This window comes from Canis lupus, chromosome 25 (assembly GCF_011100685.1).
Source record: "Canis lupus familiaris isolate Mischka breed German Shepherd chromosome 25, alternate assembly UU_Cfam_GSD_1.0, whole genome shotgun sequence".
Lineage (NCBI taxonomy): Eukaryota > Metazoa > Chordata > Mammalia > Carnivora > Canidae > Canis > Canis lupus.
The window spans coordinates 51,339,872-51,365,841 of NC_049246.1; the positions used below are offsets into that span (position 1 = coordinate 51,339,872).

Sequence of the window (25,970 nt, forward strand, 5' to 3'; positions counted from 1 at the left end):
CTCAGGGTCTTGAGTTCAAGCCTCATGTTGCGCTTCACGCCCCGAAGGCAGCCTACTTAAAAATAAAAATAAAATAAAAATTGGATAGAAAATAAAAACAAAAATAGCTGACTCAATCAATCAAAACCAAAATCATTTTCTCTGAAAATAACAAAGAGCAATTAACTCCTTCTAGTCTGACCAAGGAAAGAAACACAGAGAATACAAGCTCAATGATACAATACTATCCTTGCTTGGTTTTGAAATAAAAACTACCACAAATGGCAGTAATTATATCTTCAGGTGGCTCCAAAGAAATATGAGCTTCTTTGCCCCATGGGGCCCTCACAAATTATTTTTGTATCTCACTGGCATTAATTGGGTTCTAAGCCTACCAGGGGACCGGTAACTATAGTCAAGGGACCAAGGAGATGGGATATATCTAATAGCCATAGCCAATCAGAATCCATCCATGCAGCTGGGCTGTTTCATCCAAAACACACAGTTTGTACCTGGTGGAAAGGGTGGCCCCCAGAGGCAAATCAAGGCACTGTTTGCTTCCCCAAACAATGAGTGGGTGCTGCAGAGAAGAGATTCTTCACGGCAAACTACTTTACAAACATGGAAAGTTCGGAGTTTGTTTTAAGAGACAGAGAATATGAGTGTATGAGTGGGGTGGGGAGAGGCAGAGGGAGAATCTCCAGCAGGGTCAGTCTCAGGACTCCCAAGATCATGACCTGAGCAAAAATCAAGAGTCGGATGCTTAACCGACCGAGCCACCCAGGTGCCCCAAACATGGAAAGTTTTTTTTTTTTTAATATTTTATTTATTTATTCATGAGAGACACACAGAGAGAGAGAGAGAGAGGGGCAGAGACACAGGCAGACGGAGAAGCAGGCTCCATGCAGGGAGCCCGACGTGGGACTCAATCCAGGGTCTCCAGGATCACGCCCTGGGCCGAAGGCGGCGCTAAACCGCTGAGCCACTGAGCCACCCAGGCGTCCCAAACATGGAAAGTTTCAAACAAAACACCTAACCAATAAATCCAGCATTTTAAAAAAAGAGATTTATTTATTCATGAGAGGCAGAGAGAGAGAGAGAGAAAGGCTCCCCGCTGAGCAGGAAGCCTGATGCGGGACTTGATCCCAGTACTCTGGGATCATGACCTGAGCCGGAGGCAGACGCTTCACAGACTGAACCACCCAGGCACCCATCAGCATTTAACTTATAGAATAAGATACCATGAATAGGTATAGGCTCTGTTCTAGGGATACAGTAAGGATTCAATATTAGGAAATGTATGCATTTCAAATTTGTAGCTCAGAGGATAGATAACAAATGACTGATAGTTGGCCCTTTAAAAATGCCCGGGGATCCCTGGGTGGCGCAACGGTTTGGCGCCTGCCTTTGGCCCGGGGCGCGATCCTGGAGACCCGAGATCGAATCCCACGTCGGGCTCCCGGTGCATGGAGCCTGCTTCTCCCTCTGCCTATGTCTCTGCCCCTCTCTCTCTCTCTATCATAAATAAATAAAAAAATTTAAAAAAATGCCCAAAAGAATGAAGAAAGTCAATATGCATTCCTTGTTTCCTATGGAATTTAATACCAGTAGAAGGAAATGGTTACATGAAGGGTATTTCCCAGAAGTAAAATATAATTAGCATAAAACTGAAAGTATCCTATTAAAATACAGAACAAAATGGCACGGATGTCTACTATTGCCACAGATTGTCAAACATGCAACTTAAGATATAACTAAGCAAAGACACAAATGTCACTATTTGCAGATGACCGTCTGTCTAGAAATCCTCTCCAAAATAACAAAAAGCTAAGAAAACTGAAGGAAAGTTCAGCATGTCAGCAATACACAGTGTGCACAGGCAGCGGAGACATCACAGAGGAGAAAGCTATATGAAGACGCAAGCTGAGGTTGGAGTGATGTGGCCACAAGCCAAGGAGTGAGGTTGGAGTGATGTGGTCACGAGCCAAGGAGTGCGGGTGCAGCCATCAAAAACCAGAAGAGACAAAGAACGGTTTCTCGCTCAGTGCTGCAGAGGGAGTGTGTGGCCCTGCCAGATTTCAGATTTCGAGGCTCCAGAACTGAGAATAAATTTCTGTTGTCTGAAGGTACTAAGTTTGCGGTGATTTATTACTGCAGCCCTAAGAGACTAACCCAACATCCCAGTTGGATTTTTTCTTTTGTAACTACAAAAAAATTTCCCAGATTCACCTGAAAATAAAGTCTGCCTAAATTATTGGCCCAAAAAGTTAGTATTCACCTAAAATTAACAAAACGCACTACAAAGCCAATAGTAACTAGACTCGGTACTCACCAAATAAGAGGAAAAAAGTACGAACAAAACAGACTGATGTGTGAGTATCCAGGAGTTTATCATTTGATACAAGTCCCTTTCAAATTAGTAAGGAAGGATAGCAACAAACAGAAGCGGGCCAATAACAAATTTCCATTTTGAAAAAAGTATAAAAATGGATTCCTGCCTCACACCACACTCCAAAATAAATTCTAGCTGGCTTGAAGATCTGACAGTTAAAAAAAAAAAAAAAAAAAAAAAAAAAAATCAAGCCTTAAGGAGCTAGAATATTGAGGAGAAAAACCTGTGATTTGGGGGTGCAAAGACCTACTGAGGATATAGGCTGTAGACACCGTCACAGCAAGTATTGACTCATCTGACCCTGTAAGAGGTTAAGAATCTCAGCATAGACTATCTAATAGAGAAGTTAGGATACAAATAATTTTTCTGTTTGGCAGATATCTCAATAGGCTAGGACCTGTGGTCACACAGTTCACAGAAAATTCACACAAACTGCAAACAGACATGAACAGACATTCAATTTCAGTCACCCCTTCCTTTAGGAGATCAACAAAGATGTACAGAAGTGATGCAATGTTTGAAATGGTCGGGAGAAACCGGCAAGGCACTACTGAGACGTGTAAAACTAGAACACCTCACCAACAGCAGACACACGCCAATTCAGCGACCACATTTCAAAGAAGCTCCTTCCCAGAAGTGCCGAAGAAGAACCCAGAACGCAGAGGTGCAACTCCTCTAAGAAGGCTCGCAGGCAAGGAATTAGAAAGAACACGAGTGAGCATCAGCGAACAAGCGGTTAACTATATAGCGCCACGTCCAACCACAATAGGTGTGCTGTCACAAACAGTGAAGCGATGGTTCAGGTAATGGCCTGGAGTGGAAAGACCGAGGATAGAACTTTTTTAAAATTGGGATGTGGGATCCCTGGGTGGCGCAGGGGTTTGGCGCCTGCCTTTGGCTCAGGGCGCGATCCTGGAGATCCGGGATCGAATCCCACGTCGGGCTCCCGGTGCATGGAGCCTGCTTCTCCCTCTGCCTGTGTCTCTGCCTCTGCCTCTCTCTCTCTCTCTCTCTCTCTCTCTCTCTCTGTGTGTGTGTGACTATCATAAATAAATAAAAAATTTTAAAAAAATATTTAAAATTGGGATGTGGGCTTCCATGTAAGAGGATGCCCACCTCTCTGGTGTTATCAGCACCCAGGTGAAGTGGGCAGGGGAGACTCGTAACACAGCGCTGGCTCCTCAAACAAGCAAATACATTAGGGACTACTAGCTCTGTCGGAAAGACTGCTACCAATTTAAAAGGAAAAAACTGGAATGCACACCGGGGTATCTGACTGGAATCAGAAGTCCTGGAATGAACCCTTGTTTTCCAACAGAGAGAGAGAATATACACGACTGTGTTTTTATAAACATACACGTGTGTGCATGTGTGCACCTGTGAGTGTGTACATGCACAGATGTACACACACACACATACTCTGCGGCTCTATCCACTGAGAGGGCCCGGGTCAGTAACACATCAACAACCGCCTACCTGGTGTCCAGAGTCTGCTTCTCTGAGCACCACCTGCCATCAAAAGGAAGCAGGCATCTTTGAAGAAAAGGCTGATTCCCCGTCTGGGACAGGGGAAGCACACGAAAAGCCCAGAGTGTCTTGCTGTACTAAAAAAAGCAAGATGTTCTAAATGAAAAAGGGGGATGCATCAGAAGGACCTGGGAGCCAGCTTTAAGGGCTATGAACATTACAACAGATAACGAGGGAGGGTGCATCAAATACAACGGGAAGCAGTGAGCCTAGGCTGATACAGGAATGTGACAAAAATGAAAGTCTGACAAATATTTAGTTTCACAAGTTACCCCCCACCCGCCCCCCACACACACTTAAAATGACAGAGACTCCACAGGAGAGAAGTTTGGCAGACACCACAGTAATCCACGACCAAAGTGAACATCACCAGTAACGGGACACACTGAATTTGTGAGCCACCCCACGGAACGCAGAGAAAACCTGGCATTCCTTCTGTGCCGTTCCGGCCACAGATGCAAAGGCTGAATCTAATAGAAAGGAAACACCAAACAAAACCCACACCGACAGACATTTTACAAAGTAAGCACCTATAATCATTTCGAGAGTCAAGATCAAGAAAGCCAAGGTAAGAGGCGTAAACACTGCAGCTTGAAGACAACTACAGAGACCTGGCAATGAAATGTTACCATGTGATTCGGAACTGGATCCTTCTGGTGAAATGTGAATGGGCCTCAAGGTAGCAAAGAGCATCCTCCTTAACTTCCTGATTTTGATGGTTGTATTGTGGTTAAGGAGGGGAGAGTCTTGTTTGTAGGAAATACATAAAAATATCTAAGGATGATAAAGTTTCATATGCCCAGCTTATTCTCAAATGGTTCAGAAAAGATGCTTTGTACCATACTTGTAACTCCTCGGTAAGACACCTAATAAAATTAAATGGAGAATAGTACTACTTTTTAGTTAGTAAAATAACGAATGAGCGAATCCCTGAGCACCTGCGTGGCTCATTGGGTTGTGGGTCTGACTCTTGATTTTGATTCAGGTCATGATCTCAGGGTCCTGAGAGATCGAGCCTGCCGTCGGGCTCCGTGCTGAGTGCAGATCCTGCTTAGGATTCTCTCCCTCTCCCTCTGTCCCTCCCACCCTCACCTGCTTGTGCACATGGTCTCACTCATTCTGTCTGAGAAACAAATTATAACACAAATAAATAAATGCCTTCTATTGGAAATGAATATATTGATATAATATAGCAGAGGGGGTGGCAAATGGCAGTGATCCTTCAAAGTCAAAACACACGTGATTATATATTTAATCTATTTAGATCAATGCATATTTCACTCACTTTCCATGTAGCATAATAAAATTTTAATCACTAAAGTCTGTTATAATCATCTTCTCAGAGTTCATAAAAGCAGATTTTCAAACCATGAGAAAGTGTCAAGGAAGTCACTGGCAGCACTAAGACCTGCCCAGCTGCTCACCCGAAACAGCAGCAGTGTCAGCACGGACCCCCACCAACTCCCCCTGGGAGGGCCCCTCAATGCTCCTCGGCTTTTTTAGACACCACACTCACAAGGGAAAAACAATGTAAAGCCCAATCAGACCGTTCTCTGAGCAAGACCCAGAGACACTGGCAGATGGGGCAAGCCATGTCATGAGACATGGTGAGAGGAGCACCGCCCACGACGAGGGGAGCAGTATCTAGGTGGGGGGAGGACGGCGACCACGTCAATCAGCACCAGGTTTAAGAGAAAGGAAAGCAGCCCCCACCACCACTTCAGGATGGGGTGAAGAGAGAAGACAGACAAAAAGTACATTCCGGAATTAAAATATTCCTCTAAGAAGCCTCTTAGTGCACACGAAATCAGTGCTAAATAGACTAAATTGAAAACAGCCTTCCATAAAGCCGTATGCCAGACTGACAGCCGACGCCGAATTTCAAGTCAAATGCCACGAGATCCGATGGAAGAGAAAGACCCACCCGTCACCACTGTGTGCTTCGCAGGCCATTTCCTCCTGGAAGATTTAGTCCTAAAACTAATGGTAGAACCTGAAACCATCAAGTCCGTGTTGGAAAAAAATGGACGGGCTAGAGGTACACCCACTGTCTCCGGCTCAGCAGCACCCTCACGACCGGAGGGAACCCGAAGCCCCAGCCAACCAAGGACAACATGGTGAGAGTTGGGGGAGACAACGTAAGGAAAGCCAATGGTGAGCCTACCCACGATTTACAGATCGACTGCTGATGCTCCCCGAGTAACACCGTCTTTTTCTGTTTGCCCAATCTTTCAGAGAAGAATTGCACTTACAAATCTCAAGGGGACACGGTGATCATCTCCAGCATCTGCATAAACTAACGATGGACCCTGACACCACCAAGTCGGACGGGTCACCCTGGCTGCAGCTGGCTCTCGTCTGCACATCCCAGACACCACCACGCTGAGCACTGGGAGCCAAGGGGCTCTGTGCACAGGCAGCCTGGCAGCACTGCTGAGCTCACTGGCGGGCGACAAAGGCGACACACAACTTTGGTCTCATGGGCTGGCGAGTCAGCTCTGAGCATAAGCAAATGGATCAAAATAGAAGCCTTGTTTCAAAAGAAAAAAAATATTCTTCAAATTGATCTCACACACACTGCTTTAAGCCACTACTACAGGACCACCTAGCTGATCTTCCACTTGTCAGAAAAAGTCAAAACAGTACACATAATTCAGAAATTCCACTTGAAAGATATTTCCAAGTGAGCCAAGTATTAATAAAATCAGAAAGCATATCACATAAAAGTAAAATGAAGAGCAACACTACACATCTGATTTCGTCCACAAGAGCTGGCAAATGCCCCTACTTGTCCACACACGACGTCCAGGAGTCAGTGTGCTATCGCCACCAGGAAGGACACACGGCGAGCCCCACTGAGACACACTCCAGGGCCTTCTGTCAGTTACGGGACACCGTCGAGTAACACAGTTCACGACTGTCAGAACGGTGCAAAAGAAAAGGGCCATCCTTTCCCCTTATTTTCATTTTTCTAAATTTAATTTCCAAAGAAAGAGTTAAAGAGAGGACCAAAAGTTCTCGACTCTATGTAACGAGGAGTCAGAGACCGCACGTTTTGTATTGGGGGAGCCCTGAGAAGCAGAAACACTTCTCAACAAGTCACTCACCTTAACCAAATTTTAAAAACAGCAAAACAAAGCCAGATACATGACCTCCTTTCCAAAAGTATTCCTTCTAATTCCACAATTCTGTTGTTTCCCTTCTCTCTCGGACCTTCACTTGAAGACCAGACCAAAGGCTCTGGTCTTTTCCGGGATAAGGGCGTTCTCTCTAGCCTCGCCATCTCTCCTGAGGTCGTCTGTTGTGGCAACCTCTTTAGGAGTCTGGCTCTCTCCAGAGCCTCCAGATGTAACCTCCTGGAGGCTGGGAGCGGTTGCCATGCAGATAGCAGCCATCAAAGCACCTGCGGAGAAGACTGTTTTCCCTCCCCCAGGAAACACACACACCCAGAGCTTTGCAGAATGCCGCAGAACCAGTAACCAGGGAAATTCAGCCATCACGCCCTCCTGTGCCCGACCCTGGGAAGAGTCAAAAAGATTCTTGGCTCTCCCTCACAGCAGTGCCCTCCCTCCCAGCCCCTTTGACTTAATGGCAGCGCCCAGGCCCAGTAACGTGCAGACCTAACTCGCTGTACCACCACCAAGTTCACAGCACAGAACTTCCCTCCGACGGCACGACAGTTTCTGCGGCAGAGGTGGGAACACGTGCTGAAGTTATCTTCCCTCTCCAGAAAGAAACCAGAAGTAGCCCTGGTCCAGCCTGCACTCTACCTAGAAGCTTCAAGCACCAACATCATGAAGCTTACGGCTGGGATACAGTGTGTCCTGCTCGGGAGTTCTCAGGTGAGAGCCCAGTAGCATCCATAGGGTGCCCTCTGACCCAGCACTGCAATGCCAAGAATTACCGCTCTGCTTCACGAATGTGGTCCCCAGCTCAACCCACACACCTAAGGTGGGATACTTGAAGATCACACAAAGGGGGTGTGTGATTGATGCTGATAAAGGGGAACAGCATTCAAGACAAGCATAGCAGGTGGCTTTATGCCAGAACACCGGGCCAAGCAGCAGCGGCCCCTAAACGCTGTGCCTCGCCACTGCATAAGGCACATGCAAAGGATGCTCTTGGAGATCACAACACTTTGTTGATCCAAGCACGTCCAAAGCTCAGGAAAAAGTTGCTCCTTGGTTGGTTGAGGCCACAAATTCAACAGTGGTGGAAGAACACAAGAGCAACGTGTGGAGACCTGACCATCGGACTGACTTATCACTATGTCCAGCAAGTCGCTGAGTCTAGAAAGCTGTCCTGGATTCAGCAGCCCATTATAACTCGCCAAAAGTCAGTAAAAGACAAGTGTTCAGAATATCTGCTGTACTACAGGGCCCCCAAACAAGCAGACACCCACCAAGGGCTCCTCCTGAAACCCACATGGAGCCAGGGGCCAGGGACACGGAGAGAGACAGGCATGCCGGTAAGATGTCGCCAGGGAGATGCTGGTGCTGGGTGCTCTGATGGGGTGATGGAAACACCAGTCCAGCAAGAGTCCTGAGAAGAAAGCTGATCCCTTGGGGCAGCCCCAGATGGATGACAGCTGACAGCAGCTGTCCGCAAGTCACCCCACACATGGGCCCTGCGTGCTTGTTGACTTTGGGCCTGCCCTTTTTTTGGGGTTTCATTAGTTCACTTCCTTACCCAAAATGTACTGATGGATATGTACTTGGTGAGAAATGAATGCTTAATGACTGAATAAAGGAAAAAGATTCAAAATTCTAAAGGATGCAGGATAGTTTCAGTATGTATCTCAGAGCAGAATATCTTGCTCCAAAAGTTTGGTTGGCTCCACTCTTGGAAAAGACTCAGGAAAGGCTGCATGGACAGGATATCGGCTTCTTGACCCCAAGCTTTAGAGCAGCCCTGAGACAGCGAGGAAACACTACGTCAGTGTGTCAACATATGAAACTTCTAAAACTGAAAACAAGGATAAGAATGAAATCGTTAATAGATCTTGACTGTGCTCCGTCTCCTGCCCATAAGAAGGAATTGAAATCCACTGTGGTATCACTGTGAGGACCAAGTGAGCTCACGTGCGGTGCTTCACAAGAGACGGCACAGAAACAGCTCAGGGAAGACCAATACTGCAGGCAACAGTCCTGCAAGGAGCTTTGCCCAGCCAGTCTCTACTATCCTCAACTGAAAAATGAGGCCTGTGACAGCCACACTCCAGGGCCCTTTTAAGGACTGACCCTGCCAAGTAAGGCTTCTTCTTTAAAAAAAAAAAAAAAAAAAAAAAAAAAAAGATTTTATTTATTTATTCAGGAAATACACAGAGAGAGAAGAGGGGCAGAGACACAGGCAGAGGGAGAAGCAGGCTCCATGCAGGGAGCCTGACGTGGGACTCGATCCCGGGTCTCCAGGATGATGCCCTGGGCTGAAGGCGGCGCTAAACCGCTGAGCCACCCGGGCTCCCCAAGGGCTTCTTTTTTTTTTTTTTTAATTTTTATTTATTTATGATAGTCACAGAGGAAGAGAGAGAGGCAGAGACATAGGCAGAGGGAGAAGCAGGCTCCATGCACCAGGAGCCCGACGTGGGATTCGATCCTGGGTCTCCAGGATCGCGCCCTGGGCCAAAGGCAGGCGCTAAACCGCTGCGCCACCCAGGGCTTCTAACCTTCAGCGCTGCTGACCTTTTGACAATTCTTTGTCATGAGCTGAACTGGGCACCAGAGGATGAGGAGCACCTCTGGCCTCTAACCACTAGATGCCAGCAGCACCCCTGAGTCACGACAACCAAAGAGGTCTCCAGACACCGCCAGATGTTCTCTGGGGGGCAAGATGGCCTGGTTGAACCATTGCTGGAAATAAAGGGCATGGTGCCTGTTATGCAAGAATCAACAAATTAAAGCTTTACTACGCAAAGTGTTTCGCATCACTTGCACATCCTTGAAATGGATCACAAAATGGGATGCTACATGAGTGATTATCAGCTCCAAGTGCCATCCTTCCAAACTTGAAAACTCAATTTCCGATAAACTGAGGTGACCAAGTGTTCTGTGCTACCAGAGGAATAAAAACAAGAGCCAAATCTCAGAGATTCGGCTTTCTTATCTTTAAAAGGAAGGAGCTAAAGTCCTACAGGTCAAGAAACACCCTGAATCACCCCGATTAAGCACAGGCCCCAAAGTGAAGTCCAGGTTTCCTGACTCCTGGCCACGGTGAGGACCGCCTTCCTCACCTGCACAGGCATCGTGACCCTTTGTCAAGTCTGGCAGAATGAACCAATGCCTGGCGGTCTACACTGAGGGACAGGCACGGCTGCATGCCTCACAAGATCCACCTTCAGGAATGTCTAAAGGTACCACTTCATAATGCTTATTTGGAAAACATTCATACTGATTGCTCAATGGCCCCTGCTAACTAAACACTGGCTCCCGCCTCTCATTATTACTCTGGGTGAGGCCTGCAGTCCCTGGGGTGGGGCCTCGGGGCACAGCTCAGCCTCTGGGAAGACCCTCCCCGCCCCCATGACAAAGCCTGGGATGGAATGGGCAGGGGCTGTGAAGGCTGCATTAATACTGGCTTTATTAACACTATAGCAAGTCTGCTATAGTCCAAGGAATAGGACTTCCAGCATAAAAATACTATAAAACACAACAAAACAATGTAAAAATCAGTAAATCCCTCATGATTCTTCCTCAGGAAGTATCTCTAAAATTGTTTTATCCAAGGTTTTCCTTGGATGTATTAGTCCTTGGCATAAATAAGAAAGAATAAGATCATGTTGTTGGCATTGCTTCACCACTTGCTGCACGTAATTCCATTTAAAATGCATCATGGCCGTCTATGGTTCACTTGCAATTTTACCTCATTTATTAACAGTGCGTGGTGAATCAAATAAACATAAGTTAGTAACTTCTCTACAGAGGTCACATGCTTCTTGTGTGTGTGATTTTACAAACACTGTTGAAAAAAATAACCTCTCCTCACTAGAACCAGTAGCTCTTACAGGAAGGGTTCCTAGAAATACAATTATATGATTAGACAGGGTGTAGGGATAGTCACTGCAGAGGCATAATTACCCTCCCAATGAGCTCAACTACTTACACCCTGCAACATCTGACTGTACGTGTCCCCCTCACCTTTGGTAACTAAAATAGTCGTGTTAGTTTCTTCCAGTTTGTAGGGGAAACAGGATTTCAATGTCAATTCTCTGATCATCAGCAAAACTGAAATCTTGCTTTGCTTCTTGGCCATTCGAATTTCTTGACCACGAAGACTGACCTGTTCATCTCTTTTTTACTAGGGTGCTTCAGCACATGTGTAGGACAAAAACAAAATCGACAGCTGGGCTACACAGGACTAGCAAAGAATAAAAGAATCACAAATTTAAGTGAAATTCATGTTGCAAGCTAAAAATAACACACCCAGTGGGCACTCAGAAAAGTGAGGAGAAAATACTATTAAAAAGGACGTTTTGTTTTGTTTTGTCCCTTTCACAGGCCGGGTCAAAGGCTGTGTTTTTTGCCGCTGGAAAGGGAAACAGAATCTTTGGACTGGGGACACTCATTACAGTGCAGGGTGAGATATCATTCTGGAGAAAGAGGAGGAAGTCCGTCCATGGTAACTGCTAAGATTATAGTCTTCTCCTTCACTTAGCCCGCTGGACAAAGGCAAGAGGCAGGAAGATATTTTTGTGCAGAAGCTCAAGAGACAGGAAGACGGTGACAGGGTGTCTTAGGAAATGGCCCAAGCAGGTATCTCTGCAGTGAACACCACAGCTGACAAGTCCCAACTGACATTTGAACAGATGGGAAAATATCATCAGATAGTACAGAAAAGCCCTGAAACGAAAGCCAAAAATCCCAAACATAAAGTAGCCTGAAGCAAACTGTGACTTCAAAGAAAGAAAACCCCCCCAAACTTAGGAACGTCCTCAGAGATAAGGGGAGGTACAACAACAAGCTACGAACCAAAACCAAACCAGGATGTGAGAAGGCTGGAACAGAGGGGGCAGGAGGACAGTCTCAGGGACATGCATGGAGCACAGCTCAACAATACGGCCCACATAAAGTTGAGAACGCCTTCCAGAAAGTGGACAACCCAAGCAAAATCAGTGTCCATCCAGAAGGCCCAACAGTTGAATTCCACAAAAAGAAGGTGAATGGGAAGAGATCAAAGCAATAAATTAAAAATGTCTAGTGTTGAAGAACGGGACTTTCCACGTAAGAGGGGCCTAAAAAGTAGGCAGGACACTACATGGAAACAGACTCCGAGGGACATCACTGCGCTGCGTGTTGTGCATTTCAGGGAGGAAAATCCTTTAAGCTTCAGAACAGAAATATCCACGTATAGAGGCCGAAAAATCAAAATGTCAGAAGCCTTCAACAATAACCCTCAAGACAGAAGTCAGAGCAAAATGGTGTCTCTCACCCAGACACACGGGGAGAAACAGCATTTTCGACATTCTTGTTCTCGAAACTTTATCTCCCCTTCATCTGCCCCCGGGCAACGCCTTAAGGAAGCGTTCCACCACAATGAGGGTAGCCAAGTCCAGAGAAAGGGACACTGGTGTGTCCTGGAAACCAAGGACCCTATGAAGGGGTCGGGGTTGGGGACCTGCAAGAAGAATACAGCAGGTGGGAGCCTGGAGGATGTATATCCAAGAAGAGATTAATAAAATACTGAATTTCATCAGACAAAAAAAAGGACTGTTTCTTGAAAGCTGATTTAGACAACTGGTCAATTTGGGACCGTAATGATAAATACACAGAAAAAGCAAACAAAAAACAAGACTCATAAGAACACCAGGAGAAACAAAATCTGATGACGTGGAAAAGGTAAAGTAATCGCAGCACACCATCTGCCTAGCTGTGAATGGCCCCATGGAGTCAGAACATGAACACTCAAACCTGGACTAAGCAAGGTAAAGGTGCACGGGCTTCAGGCGGCCGTGTGTGCACGCAGGGAAGGTAAAAGGAAGCTACAGACATCACATTCCTTCTCAGGGTTAAGTGAGGAGACAAGGCGTGCAACAAGAGGAAAGCCATGAACCAGCAGGCGAGCGCATGTGCCGCTCAGAGTTGGAGGCAGAGACCAAAGGAGCCCACCAAGAGGGGGACGTGTCTGCTCTGCAGGAGAATTGACAGGACTGGGGAAGGCAATTCAGGGTCTCCTTGAAAGCCTTCCTACATTTAGTATTCCTTTAAAAAACTACTTGAAGATACAACCTTGATTTGAAATAAAATTAGGTCTTAATTTTAAAATCCACATGAATGCCAATAAAATGTATTAAGGAAGAGCACACATGGTCAATGTACTGTTATGAAATTAATTGCAGCCATCAAGATGACACGTCTGGAACAACACGCCTGGCTCGTCTCTAGCAGTACTTAAGGAACATTAGCATGCCTGGTCAAACAGCCCACTAGGGATTGTCACTTGTAAAATGTCTGATTTTAGAAACACACACACACACACAAAAAGAACTTAGGCACAAAATAACTCGTGTACTCAATTTCTAAAAGGTCATAGAGATGAAGACCGTTTGATTTTCTTGGTCTTCAAATGTCGAACCTTGTGGTGCTTTTATAACTAAAAGGAAAAGGCACTGTGACACGCTGATGCTCTCTGGGTTTCCACTTGGTCAAAAGCTTTTCAATATGCGAGGAGCTGGACCTCTTGCCAGCAGCTTGGCAACTAAACTCAGTTGTGCGCTGTTTCTTCCAGGAGCTTAGTTATTTCTTCCTAATGAGAAAGGGCAAAGCTTCCTCTGAGCGCGGGCCCTGGGGGGGGGGGGAGGTGGGGGGTGGATGTAGGCTCAATGGACCGCACCCAACAGAAGCACCCTTCGGGACTCCGAGGAGTGTGTTCTCTGCTCACACCACCCTGGCAAATGCGCAAGTTTTGTTTGGGAAGCATGAGTGCAGAACCTATGGCATCGAGTCGCGAGTCACGCGGGTAAGTCACCCAGGGGGACGCTGCAATCCCGGGAGAGCCTGCCCTAACCGGGCCGTCCTGGAGGACAGAGAGGGCGCGAAGGCCTGCAGGACGGGAGCGGCGGGACAGTCAGGGCCGGGCCAGCCGCTCGACCTCCCGCCCGTCGCGTCCCCTTGGCAGAAGCTCGTCTTCCCGATCACAACCCCCGGTTCTGGCGAGACTCCTGCTCCGAATCCAGTCCGAGAACCGAGAACCACGCCGGGTGGAACCGCAGCGCCGCCTCCTTCCTATCTCCGTACCTGGGGCCGTGTGTGCGCTGCTGCCCTCAAAACACTGCAGCCCGCGCATCCCCGCGGGCGAATCCCCCGTGCCAGGCCACGAGCTGCTTCGGGAAGAGAAAAACCAGCGCGCGTCCTCTGCCCTCTGCGCCCCGGGGCCGAGCGCGGCCGCAGGCTTCCCCGCCAGGTCGGGGCGGCCGGGGTCGCGGGGCTCGGGGTCCAGCGGGGGCCAAGGACGCGGGCGCACAAGGGCGAGGGGCCGCGCTCCCGGCCACGACCTGCGGGTGCGAGCGCGCCGAGGTCCCGGGGCGGGGAAGGGGCGCCCGGGCGGCGCACCCCGGGCCCGCCCCGCCCCCCCCCCCCCCCCCCCCGGCCCAGGCCGGAGCCCGAGTCCCCGGGGACGGCCGCCGCGCTCTCCGGTTCGCGCACAGGCCCCGGCCCACGTGACCCGCGGCGGCCAATGGGGCCGAAGCCCCCGCACCAGCGAGACGCGGGCGGCCCGGGGCTAGAGCGGCCCGCCCGGCCGCCCGCCGCAGCCCCCGGCCCCGCTCCGGCGCTGCCCGCTCGGCGCTGCCGCCATCTTCCCGGAGGAGAGCGCGGAGGCGGAGGCGGAGGCTCCCGGCCGCGGCCGCGCCGCACCCCGGCCGCCCGTCTTCCCCTCGGCGGCCCCCCGGCTCGCGCTAAGCAAACGCCCTCCCTCCCACGCCGCGCACCCGCGAGGCAAGGACCCGCGCTACCTGTTCCGCTCTGGTCGGCGCCAGGAAGCCGAGCTCATAAGGTGGGCGCCGTGGCGGAGCAGGGACGAGCCGCCATCTTGGTAAAGGAGAAGAGGCTCCGCTTGACCTCCCCCCGCCCCCAGCCTCTATATGGCCAACCGCCGTGGGAGGGGCGCGGCGCCTGCGCAGAGGCGGCCAGCGCGGACGGGCCTGCGCTCTCGGACGCGGCGGGCGGGGGCGGGGGCGGGGAGGAGGCCGGGTCGCGCCGGGGCAGGGAGCGCGGGCGAGGGGGCGGGCCGACGTGGTGACGCCACGCGCGCGGGGCGGGGCGGGCCGACGTGATGACGCCACGCGCGCGGGGCGGGGTGGGCGGCGGGCTCTGGGCGGTCCGCGGCGCGGTCGGTGGGCGCCTGCTTCTCCGCTCGTCTGGTCGGCGGTGAGTGGCTCGCCGGGGCCCCGCCGTCGCGGGGTGGGGGGGTGCGGGCTGTAGGCGGGCGCGGCGGAGGCCGGCGGGCGGAGGGCGGCGGGCGGAGGGCGGCGGGCGGAGGGGGCGCGGGCGGCGGCCCGCTGGGTGTGGGGGAGGGGCGCAGGCCCGGGCTCTCCTCTGCCCCCGGGTCCGTGCTCCGCCCCGGGGCCCCTCCTCCGCCTCGGGGGCTCTCCTGCGCCTCGGGGTCCCTCCTCCGCCCCGGGGCCCCTCCTCCGCCCCGAGGGCTCTCCTGCGCCTCGGGCCCCTCCTCCGCCCCGGGGGTCCCTGGTCCGCCCGGGATCCTGGTTCGCTGCAGGCCCCTCCTCCGCCCCGGAGGTCTCTCCTCCGTCCGGGGTCCTCGTCCTCCCGCGGGCCCCTCCTCCGCCCCGGGGGTCCTCCTCCGCCCCGGGGGTCCTCCTCCGCCCCGGGGGCCCTCCTCCACCCCGGGGGCCCCTCCTCCCCGGGATCCTGGTCCGTCCCTGCCCCTGCCCCTCCCCCTCCTCCGCCCCGGGGTCCTCGTCGCTCGCGGCGGGACGTGGCCGGAAGAACCCGGCGCGGCAGGCCTGGGCGGCGGGGGAGGGGAACCGGGCGGGGCCTGCGGGGTCCGGCGAGTGCTCCGGCGCGGGGTCTCGTCCCGGTTGCGGCCTCGCCCCGCGCGCCCCGCCCCGCGCTGCTCTGGGGCTGGGGTCCGGCCCTGCCCTGGGCGCACCGGGCACGTGCCCCGCGCCGGGACGAGCTGCTCCGACGCGGCCGTGCGGGGTCCCCGGGAGGTGCGGCTGCGGCCCGGGCGGGCCGTGTGTGTCCGCTCCCCGCAGGCCGCCTGTCGCTCCCGGGGCCCGGCTCGGCCCGGACGCTGGCCGGGAGCACTCGGCCGCCCAGGGGATCCTCATGCTTTTCCCCTTTTGCATCCTGACCTGCCCCCTGGCACTGCAGCCCGGGTGACGACCGGGGCTGCCGGGTCAGGTCAGATGTGCACGGACTGCTTTGGAGCTGGCAGGGCGACCCAGGGAAGCGGGGGGCGCGGCTGCCCTCGTCCTCGCTCATGAGTGCGCTTCAGGCTCCTTTCTAGACCGACTCCGAAGGCGTAAGCTAAGAGAAGGGCGCACCAGAACCTGCTGCAGCATTGGGCCGAAGGCCTTTTACCTTCTGTGTTTACACCACGTCGTGCTGGTGGTCACACGTGTCGGTGTCTGTGACGCGCTGCCCCGGTAGCCGCTGAGCTCACGCTGTGTAGGAGTCGTGCCTCCCTCAGATCCAGAGAATCTGAAGGTCGAGTGTCTCAAGAGCTTTGGATTAGGGATAACGGACTCTCGGGGTCCTCTTCAGCGTCGCTGTGTGGGTTGGGGCCGTGTGTGTAAATGCAGGAATAACACGACCGTGATGGGTAGTTAGGGCAATCCGCTGGTAGAAATACCACTAGCGAAATACATTTACACGTATTGCCAAGAATCTAGTTTTATCCATCTGTTTTTCATCTTTTGTTTTGGAAAAGTTGCCTTGTTCTGTGTGAATTGGGATGGGAGTGTTGCCCTGTGGAAGAAGGAAGCCATGCTCAGGAAAAGACAGACGTCTAAATTGCCAGCGTCTAGAATGAGCACAACCTGAAATGAAAGAATGAAGTTTTTGTTTGACCACATTGAGTGTGGGGGATCCAAATGGTCTGCAGTCATGGTGTAAATCACAGAGCTTGGCATCCCGTGTTGCAGGCTTTCTTAGTGAAAACCAGGTGCTTCAAAAGTTCCGTGGTTTGGTCCTCTTTCAGCTTCATTTTACATTAATTAGCTAGTAGCTTATGTTGTTAGAAAGTCATAGTGGATCCAAATTATATTTCAGGAAAAAACCTGAATGTGAAAGAAATAGGATATGGCAAGAAAAGCTTGCTAAATTAAAATAATTCATAGCCTGTTCCAGTAATGGTATTCTCCATTTTCCCCTACGTGTGTATCCAGTAGGTCTTCCTGCTTTCCTTTCAGCGGGAAACTGATAGGGAGCAGTGAAAGTTCCCTTTCTCTCCTGAAAAACAACCCAGTCCTGCTGAACAGGATGAGGTGAACACAGGTGGGCTCCAGGTATAGCGTTCTCAGGGTGCTCAAAAGAAGTTGATCAGAACCTAGGCAGAGGCCCAGGGTTCAGTGAGGAGAAGCAAGTCTGGAATTCAGGAGAGACCTCCAAGTTAGTCCTGAGTCCTCTTGGGTTTGTTTGAAATAAGATAGGTGTGATAGCTTGTAAGGCAAGTGCCCACTCTTTTTCATTCGTTCGTTCATTCATTCATTCATTTATTTATTCATTCCCACTCTTTTTCTATCCTTAGGCATTTATTCTTCACGTAAACTTGAAGGTCACTTTATCCAGTCCTTTTAGAAAAAACTCGTATTAGGATTCCACCTGGGGTTGGACCACATTATATACTTATTTGGGAGAAATAAAAATGATTTGGTTCAACCAGGCTCTGCTTTCTTCTGAATTTGTTCTTACGTGTTTGGTTGTTTTTTGTTTTAATTCTGTTGTAGAACGCATTTTATCCTTATTTCTGTTCCTTTATATTACTAGTACAGAAGGGAATTATTTTGCATCTGGCTTTTATCCAGCCATCTTACTAAACTACCTTATTCTAGAATTTTTAAAAAGATTTATTTATTTATTTATTTGAGTGGGGGTGGGGAGGGGCAGAGAGAGAGAATCTTGAGCAGACTCCCCACTGAGCACAGAGCCAGACTTGGGGCTCATTCCTAGGACCCCAAGATCCATGACCTGAGCCAAAATCAAGAATTGGATATTCAACTGACTTAGCCACCCAGGCACCCCTAGAATTCTTTTTAACTGAACTATTTGTGTTTTCTGTGTATTCAGTCTTATCAATGAATTTCAATAGTGAGGTTGCAGTATGAAGATCTTGTTTGGTTCTTTATTCAAATGAACAACCCAAAAAATGAGACCATCCAAGAATAAGTGTTTTTTGTTTGTTTTTTTTTTTTAGAGATTTTATTTATTTGAGACAGGGCATGAATGTGGCACATAAGCAGGGAACAGCAGAGGAAGAGGGAGAAGCAGGGGCTCCATCCCAGGACCCTGGGATCATGACCTGTGTTGAAGCCAGACACTTAACCCGCTGAGCCGCCCAGGCGCCCCCAGAATAAGTGTTTTAAAATAATTACAGGGATCCCTGGGTGGCGCAGCGGTTTAGCGCCTGCCTTTGGCCCAGGGCGCGATCCTGAAGACCTGGGATCGAATCCCACGTCAGGCTCCCGGTGCGTGGAGCCTGCTTCTCCCTCTGCCTATGTCTCTGCCTCTCTCTCTCTCTGTGTGACTATCATAAATAAATTAAATAAATAAATAAATAAAAAACTTTAAAAAAAAAGTAAAATAATTACAGTGGTAATGGACATACATGCCTAATTAATGATTAGAATTTAAATAGATTTAGTATTCCATTGTTGAGAAAATAACATTTGTCATTGGTGTTCGGTGTCCATTTGATTTAAGCAGTTTCCTTAGTGTTTTCATTAGAGGTGGTTGCTAAATTTTATCATAGGTTCTTCAGCATCAATTCGTATAGGATTATCTCTTTTAATTTTTTTGTAATGGCTTCATATAGGTGGATGGATGCTTTTAGTATATTTATGGAACCTAATAGCTGAAAATATTTCATTGAGAATGTTTGCATTTATATTCATGAGTGAGATTTGACATAGCGCTACCTAACCAGCTTTCTTAGGTTTCTGTCTGGGTTTGTTGTTAAAGTTGTAGTGTCCTCATAGAATTGGTTTAAGTGTTATTCGTTCTGGGTTGGATGGAACACAGCTCTAATTCCGTCCGGTCTTGGTCCCGTCTTCATTGGTAGATTTTATTCAGCTGTTCGGTAGTATTTGTTCTGGTCAATGTTTTCAGTTCTTGTTCCATTTTGGTAATTTACAGTGTCTGGGAAATCATCCATTTCTTCCAGATTTTCAAATCTCTGGCCATCTTGATATGTGGAGTCTCCTGAGTCTGTGATTATACCTTCTTTTCTATAGTTGCTTTTTTTTTTTTTCCCTTAGTGGGATTTGTGAGGAATTTATTTCAGAGAAGTAGTTTTTAAATCCATTTATCCTTCTATTGAGTTAACTTTGTCAATTTGAGAACCAAATTTCTTTATTTTCAGTATTCTTTAATGAAAATAATTAAAACTCAAATTCTTATCAGTCTATGAAGCTTTTACTGTGTTCCATCACTTTCTAGATAGCTTGTGGGTTTTGCTTTTGTTGTTACTCTCATTGCTCCAAGGGATATCCAAGAGTGTTCCAAATAATTGGGAGTTGTATTTTTTTTTCTCCTAGTTTTAACAGATCACAAGTTGAAAACATCAATTGTAAAAATATATTTTAAGATTCACTTAAAGTTTTTATAGTAATTACATGATTTTTTTTCTTTAACTGCTTCTCTTTATGCTATTAACTCAAGATTCTCTGTGTCTGTAGATTCTAATTTATTGGTTGTATTACTCAATCCTCTGCTTGCTCATATTCTGTTTACTGAATTTGTAATTCTGAGGGATGCTAGTAAAGTCTTATACTTGTATTTTTATCAAGTTCACCTGGCATTTTTTCTAGTCTTTGCTTTATGTTATTTATCTGCTGTAATGATTTGTATGTGCAAATTTGGGAATGTTGTATCTTCCCTATAAATCGTTCTTTTTATCAGGATCACATTTTTACCTTAAATCTCACCTGGGCTGATGTTATTTTCCGTCCTACTTTCTTTGTGTTTGGCCAGCCTGGTGTCTTTTAGGCTGTCCCTTTGTTTTCAAAACTTTTGTTACTTTGTTTTAAGTATATCCTTGCACTTAATGATTGATTTTATTATTTTTTCTCTTGTTTCCATGATTTTGCTGAGTTCATCAAGTTGCTATTCTGTATCTTTCTCTTAATTTGGAAGTTCCGCTGTCCTTTTTTTTTTTTTTAATGGTTACCTTTTCTTTTATAGTCACACTGAATCTCTATTTAAAAAAGGTCGTTTGCTCTTCCTTCTGTCAGAACCATCTGTGTTCCATCTGACCCTCACCTCACCCTTTGGAGTGTTTTACTTTTGCGCTCTCACTCTTGTCCTCAACTCTTAGGTTTCACAGAGGTAGTTTAATACTGATCCTGTATTATTCATAGAACTTTCCTAGGGTGTCCTTTCTATTCAAGAGACCTTCATTGACTCCAGATAGTCGGGTAATGTGTGGACTCTGTTCTTCTGTTGCTATTCTTTTCCTCCCTCTGTCCGTTCACTTAATGAGAACTCTTATTGTTAACATGGTAGGTGGCCTGGATTGTTCTTCCAAGACTATCTTTTACCCATGATTTCCTTCTCTGTATTACTGCCTGTGCATTAAGATTTTTTGTATTTGGTCTTCCGAGTCACAGTTCGAGTCTTAACTGTGACCATTTGTTCAATTCGAGTTACCAGACTTTAAGTTTGAAAATCATGGTTTTTAGGGTCCAATAAGTCTTATTTCTTTCATTTTATTTTTTTAAATTAAGATTTTATTTATTTGATTTTATTTATTAGAGAGAAAAAGAGCAAGAGCAGGGTGGGGGACAGAGGCAGAGGGCGAAGCAGACTCCTTGCTGAGCAGGGAGTGCAATGCGGGGTCCATCCAGGACCCTGGGATCGTGACCTGAGCAGAAGGAAGATGCTCAACCGTGGAGCCGCCCAGGTGCCCCCAGTTTTGTTTCTTTTAAATAGTGCACTTCCATCTTCTTCTCAGTGATATTGTTTTTTTGCTTCAAATTATGGCCTTCCTCTTCCTGGTGCTTGCCTGTTGAGCTCTTGTTGGAGGCAGGGAGATATAAGAGAGTAAGACTGTCATCTTACTCCTGGAGTACTCACGCTCCAGACCTCTGTTCTCCAGGCTTTTTCCAGCATCCTCTGGATTCCTTTCCTTGCCAAAAGGTTCTTCAGAATTCATCTCCTGCCTCTGTTGTTGCCTAACATTCCTTCTTTCCTCTCAGATTGCCTTCATTCCACCACCTGGGCTTGGAGCTTCCCACACCTCCTCAGTTGGTGGCTCTTCCCCGTGGCCCAGCCTTCCAGCATGCTCCATTCTCAGCCCAGGTGGTAGCAGTGAGCAGTTTGCAGATTGCACTGAGTCCTCTGCTCTCTTCTGCCTCCCTTCTCCTGCCAGGTAGATGCCAGTAAGACTTCCAGGGAGCCGCTAGAAGGAGAACCAAGGCTCTCTCTGATGCTTGTTTTTGGTGGAATTCTATAAACCCTACTGCGGTCAGCCTTAGCTAACCATACCGTGCGTGAGGTGCAGGAGCCTCCTGTCTTCAGAGGTGGTTGGGAACATTTCCATTCAGGAGGGGAAGAGAGTATACAGTTCTGAGGAATGTTAAGGTTTGGGGGCTGAGAAGGCAAGAACATGAAACTTCCTAATAGGTTTCTAAGCTCTAAAGGGAATCAAATCTGACTGCATTCATATCTTTTGACTTTGTTACCAAAGGTTAGCCAATAGACTCCATGTTCCCTCCATGTTCCAAGTTTTCTAAAATTCATATTAAAATTCCAAATGTCTCTGAAGCTATTGTCACACTCCTCCAGCACTCCAGGGTGTTCAGGTCCTTTTTCTTTTACTTATAAATGTTGCTCTGTGTGCCCCATTGTCGAAAACCAGTTCTCAGGATCTCAAAGAACCTCCAATAGCACATAGTGCTCTACAAGCACCCTTTCCTCTGGACAGGTTTCAGAGAGAGGAAGGAAATCGAAATTCCAGGGGTCATGAGAATGTCTTTTTCTCCTGTTGTGTCCCTGGTGCTTAGCATATCATCAGTACTAAAGAAAGTTTGCATGTTATTGAAATTTCAGAATGTCTATATATATATATATATATGTATGTATTTATGGGTGATTGAATTGACCTACTTTTTTAATACCTAATTTAAAATGAGATAATCTCTTCATTTCTGTAATTTGACGCAATTGACAAGGTAAGTGAAACAGAAGCTGTTTATGCTTTATGTGTAAGTCTTTACGTGTCAGTTCATGCTAAATCTAATGTGTGTGCATGCATACATGGATATATGTGTATGTATTTCTTTTTTAACAGATTGAGAAATCTTCACTGAAGATGTCTAAGGTAAGAGATCTCACTTCTCATGCATAAAGAGAAACTGCTTTATGTTTTCAAGCTGCTTATACTCAAGACTTATGTGACTCATTTTTAATACAACTGATATATTTGATTCATTGAGACAGTTCTAATTTGACATTCTAAAAACTTTGAGCTTTCCTTTTTCAGATTTCCAATTTCTTGTTTCTAAATAAATCAGTAACAATCCGTTTAAGCTCCTTTACATCATTCCCAGGAGACCAATCAAGTAATAATTTCAAATTCTAATAATTTATCATCATGAAATCTATAGGGCTCTTATATTTGATAAATTGGCTTATATCAGCTTGCAAATTAGCCCAGAGCCCTGAAAATAAATTACCTCTAAAAGACATGCTGAGAAAAGCAGAACTTGTTTTATGATTGCAAGATTATTACTTTGCTTTTATTTTTGAGTGTTTGGGTGTTATACATAATCATTTATACTAGTTTTAACTTTTATGCAAGTATTAATGTGGAACACTGATGAGCAAAAAAGCAAATATTAATTGTAATTCTATCACTTGGAAATAACCACTAGCAACATTTTGTGAATATTCTTTTTACATCTGTGTATTTGAATATGCATTTCTAAAAGGTAATCCTAAATGAAATATTATTTCTAAATTAATAAATCAGTTGGTGTATCTTTGATTTCCTCACATTTTTAGTGTGCTACTACCTAGATTCTACAGCTTTACTGTACTTGTACTTGCTTTATTGCGTCTCCATCGGTCCTTCCACCTGTTGAGGAATATTGATGCTTCCCTGTACGGTCATCAGCTATGTTCCGTTTCTCATTCCCGTCTACTCTTTGGTCTGAAGCTAGATGTTCACATCCCACCCCTAAGTTGCCTGCTTCACCCTTGGTGGCACTGTCCCATAAAGCTAGAAATAAATAAGAGACATAGCTTATGGCTTGTTCCTGGATATGTTTCACAAATGCATCATATCTGATACCTAGAAGGATTTACTTTTGGAAGCCATTCTGCTAAATTTGTTCAGTGAAACCACTTTCGATTGCGGCATTACTTTGTAAATTTTGACTGATTTTCCTGGAACTCTATAGATAATTTCCGAAGTCGAAATTTGAATTGTACAAAGATGATTTTGTCTTATGTGTTGCTTAATTCCTTAACAAAGATGTAATTTTAGATTAGCACTTAGGCGTGGAATGATACTGAATTAGTTTTTCTTTGAAAAAAAATGTTCTTAAGTGAATACCATTAGTTTTCTGATAGAGATGCCTTTTTGAATAGTGGATATATGTATTTTGCGTGTGTGTGTGTGAGAACTAATGACACCTTTGTCACAGGTTTGATTATATCTTAATAGCAACTAACAGGGTATTTATTTGTTCTTATTTTAGCAACAACCAACTCAGTTTATAAATCCAGAAACTCCTGGCTATGTCGGATTTGCGAATCTTCCCAATCAAGTTCACCGAAAATCAGTGAAAAAAGGTTTTGAGTTCACACTAATGGTGGTCGGTAAGAAATTAACTTACACCTTCAGGCTTATTAAATATGTGCCTATTTCTCCTTCCCAACCTTTAGGGTGTAATAGTATGAAGTCAGTGGGAAAATTCCTTTATTGTCAGATTCAAGTAACTGGGAATTTGGGGGAAAAAAATCTTTAGAAAATTTTGCTGATGAATAAAATCTCATATTTTTGTGGCTTCCTTGTTTGTACGTGTGCAAGATTTCACTCCTTGTGCCAGTGAGCCTCCAAAATGGCCTCACTGATTCTTGCCTCCTGGTATTTGTGATACTTTGTATCCCCTCCTCACTGAGTAGCACTTATACATGTAGTCAGTAGGACACAGCAGAAATGAAGGTGTGTGACTTTGAGACTAGGTCATAAAAGAGATGGTGGCATGCCCCTGTCTTCTCTCAAATCACTATTGGGGATGCCAGCTGCTGGGTTGTGAGGACCCTCCAGCAGCTTTATATAAAAGTTCCACAAGGCAGGGAGCTGAGACCTGCCAGTAGCTGTGTGGAAGCTGTTCTAGACCTTCACTTAACAAAGTTATAAACAAGTCTTGAAGAATCAAGCTGATTGACAAATTACTTTTCAGGGTAAAAGTCATCATTCGTTTATAAAGGTTGTCAAAATCCAGTTTACATGGGATGCCTGGATGGCTCAGTGATTGAGTGTCTGCCTTTGGCTCAGGTCATGATGCTGGCGTTCTGGGATCGAGTCCTGCATTGGGCTCCCAGCAGGAAGCCTGTTTCTCCTTCTGCCTATGTCTCTGCCCCTCTGTGTGTCTCTCTTGAATAAGTAAAAAAAAAAAAATCTTTAAAAAAAAAAAAAGAAAATCTAGTTTACAGTGTAACATTGATACTTGCTAGCATCCAGTAATAAAGTACTGTTTATGCAAAGAAACAAAACAATGTAGCACATAACCAGGAGAGAAATCAGGCAATAGAAATAGGTCCAGAAGTGACAGGTGATAGAATTGGTAAAAGAGAATATTTACTATTTTAATTAAATACACTCTTGGTTCGTAAAGGAGAATAGCAATACAATAAGGAAGTACAAGATAACCAGAAAAGACTTAACAGAAAGAACTAGAGGTTAAAAAAAATAGAAATTACAACAACTGAGATGGAAATTTTTCTGACCTAACAGCAAATTTTGCACTGCAGAAGAGAAAAGTTCAATAGAAAGTATCATAAATAAATAAATAAATAATCCAGATACCAAGTAGAATAAATATGAAGAACACTCCATGGCACACAATAACCAGTTGGTGAAAAGCACTGATAAACAGAAAAGTCTTACAAGTAAGGCTGTGGGTGGTGGGAAACAAGCACATTGCATACAGAGGTTTGAAGGTGAAAAGAACCACCGACTTACCAGGAATCATATAAGCCATGTGAAATGACAGTTCAAAGTACTAAAAGAATAAAACCATCAGCTTAGAATTCTGAATTCATCAAAAATAACCTTGAAAAATGGATACTTAAAAAAATGAAATACAAGCATTTTTAGATAAAAGCCGAGAGAATTTATCACTGTCAGATCTGCACCAGAAGAAAGTTGTGTTTGTTTTTTTTTTTTTAATTATTTATTCATGAGAGAGAAAGAGGCTCCCCACAGGGAGCCCAGTGGGGGACTGTATCCTGGGACCTCGGAGTCATGACCTGAACCAAAGGCAGGACCTCAACCACTGAGCCCCCCCCCCAGGTGCCCCAAAAGAAAGATTATTAAACAAGGTTTCTTAGATTGACAGAAGGGATAGAACCCTGGAAATGGCAAGTGTGTCAGTAAATATAAACACTTTTCTTGGTTTTTCATTTCTTTTAATGATAATTGCCTTTTAAACGAAGCTGACACCATATGATGTTGGAGTACGGTGAGCCAGGATAGCATAGATAGGAAGGTGCGTAGAGGAGCTGCTGTGATGCGTTGACCTGGTGGGATATTCCATAGGGGAGGTTAACATTGCCTGTTTGCACCTCTGGAGCAGACACTAGAAAAGTAAAGCAAGGGTTTGGCTGAAAGCAAGTAGGTTTGATAAACAAGAACACAAAAACCTCTGTTTAATCCAAAAGAAGGCAGAAAGAGA

The 25,970-nt window shown here is 46.7% G+C and overlaps 2 protein-coding genes across 6 annotated transcripts in view; one reads left to right on the top strand and one right to left on the bottom strand.

Annotated features, from left to right (window-relative positions):
- HDLBP (high density lipoprotein binding protein) overlaps positions 1-14,996 on the bottom strand; it is a 68,530-nt gene extending 53,534 nt beyond the window's left edge. The window contains exon 1 of one of the 4 annotated variants that reach the window (XM_038574434.1): positions 14,844-14,996. In XM_038574434.1, coding sequence (XP_038430362.1) covers positions 14,844-14,881 — 38 coding nt within the window. In that variant the 5' untranslated portion in view covers positions 14,882-14,996. Of the gene's footprint in view, positions 1-11,031; positions 11,165-14,127; positions 14,151-14,843 lie in introns of those variants that run through there. The other 3 variants (XM_038574435.1, XM_038574439.1, XM_038574438.1) reach the window with 3 other exon arrangements.
- The window catches only part of SEPTIN2 (septin 2), a 34,000-nt gene continuing 22,769 nt past the window's right edge, over positions 14,740-25,970 (top strand). Inside the window, exons 1-3 of one of the 2 annotated variants that reach the window (XM_038574447.1) lie at positions 14,740-14,884; positions 22,358-22,387; positions 23,769-23,889. In XM_038574447.1, the coding sequence (XP_038430375.1) occupies positions 22,379-22,387; positions 23,769-23,889 (130 nt within the window). In that variant the 5' untranslated portion in view covers positions 14,740-14,884; positions 22,358-22,378. Of the gene's footprint in view, positions 14,885-15,155; positions 15,259-22,357; positions 22,388-23,768; positions 23,890-25,970 lie in introns of those variants that run through there. The other variant, XM_038574445.1, reaches the window with a different exon arrangement.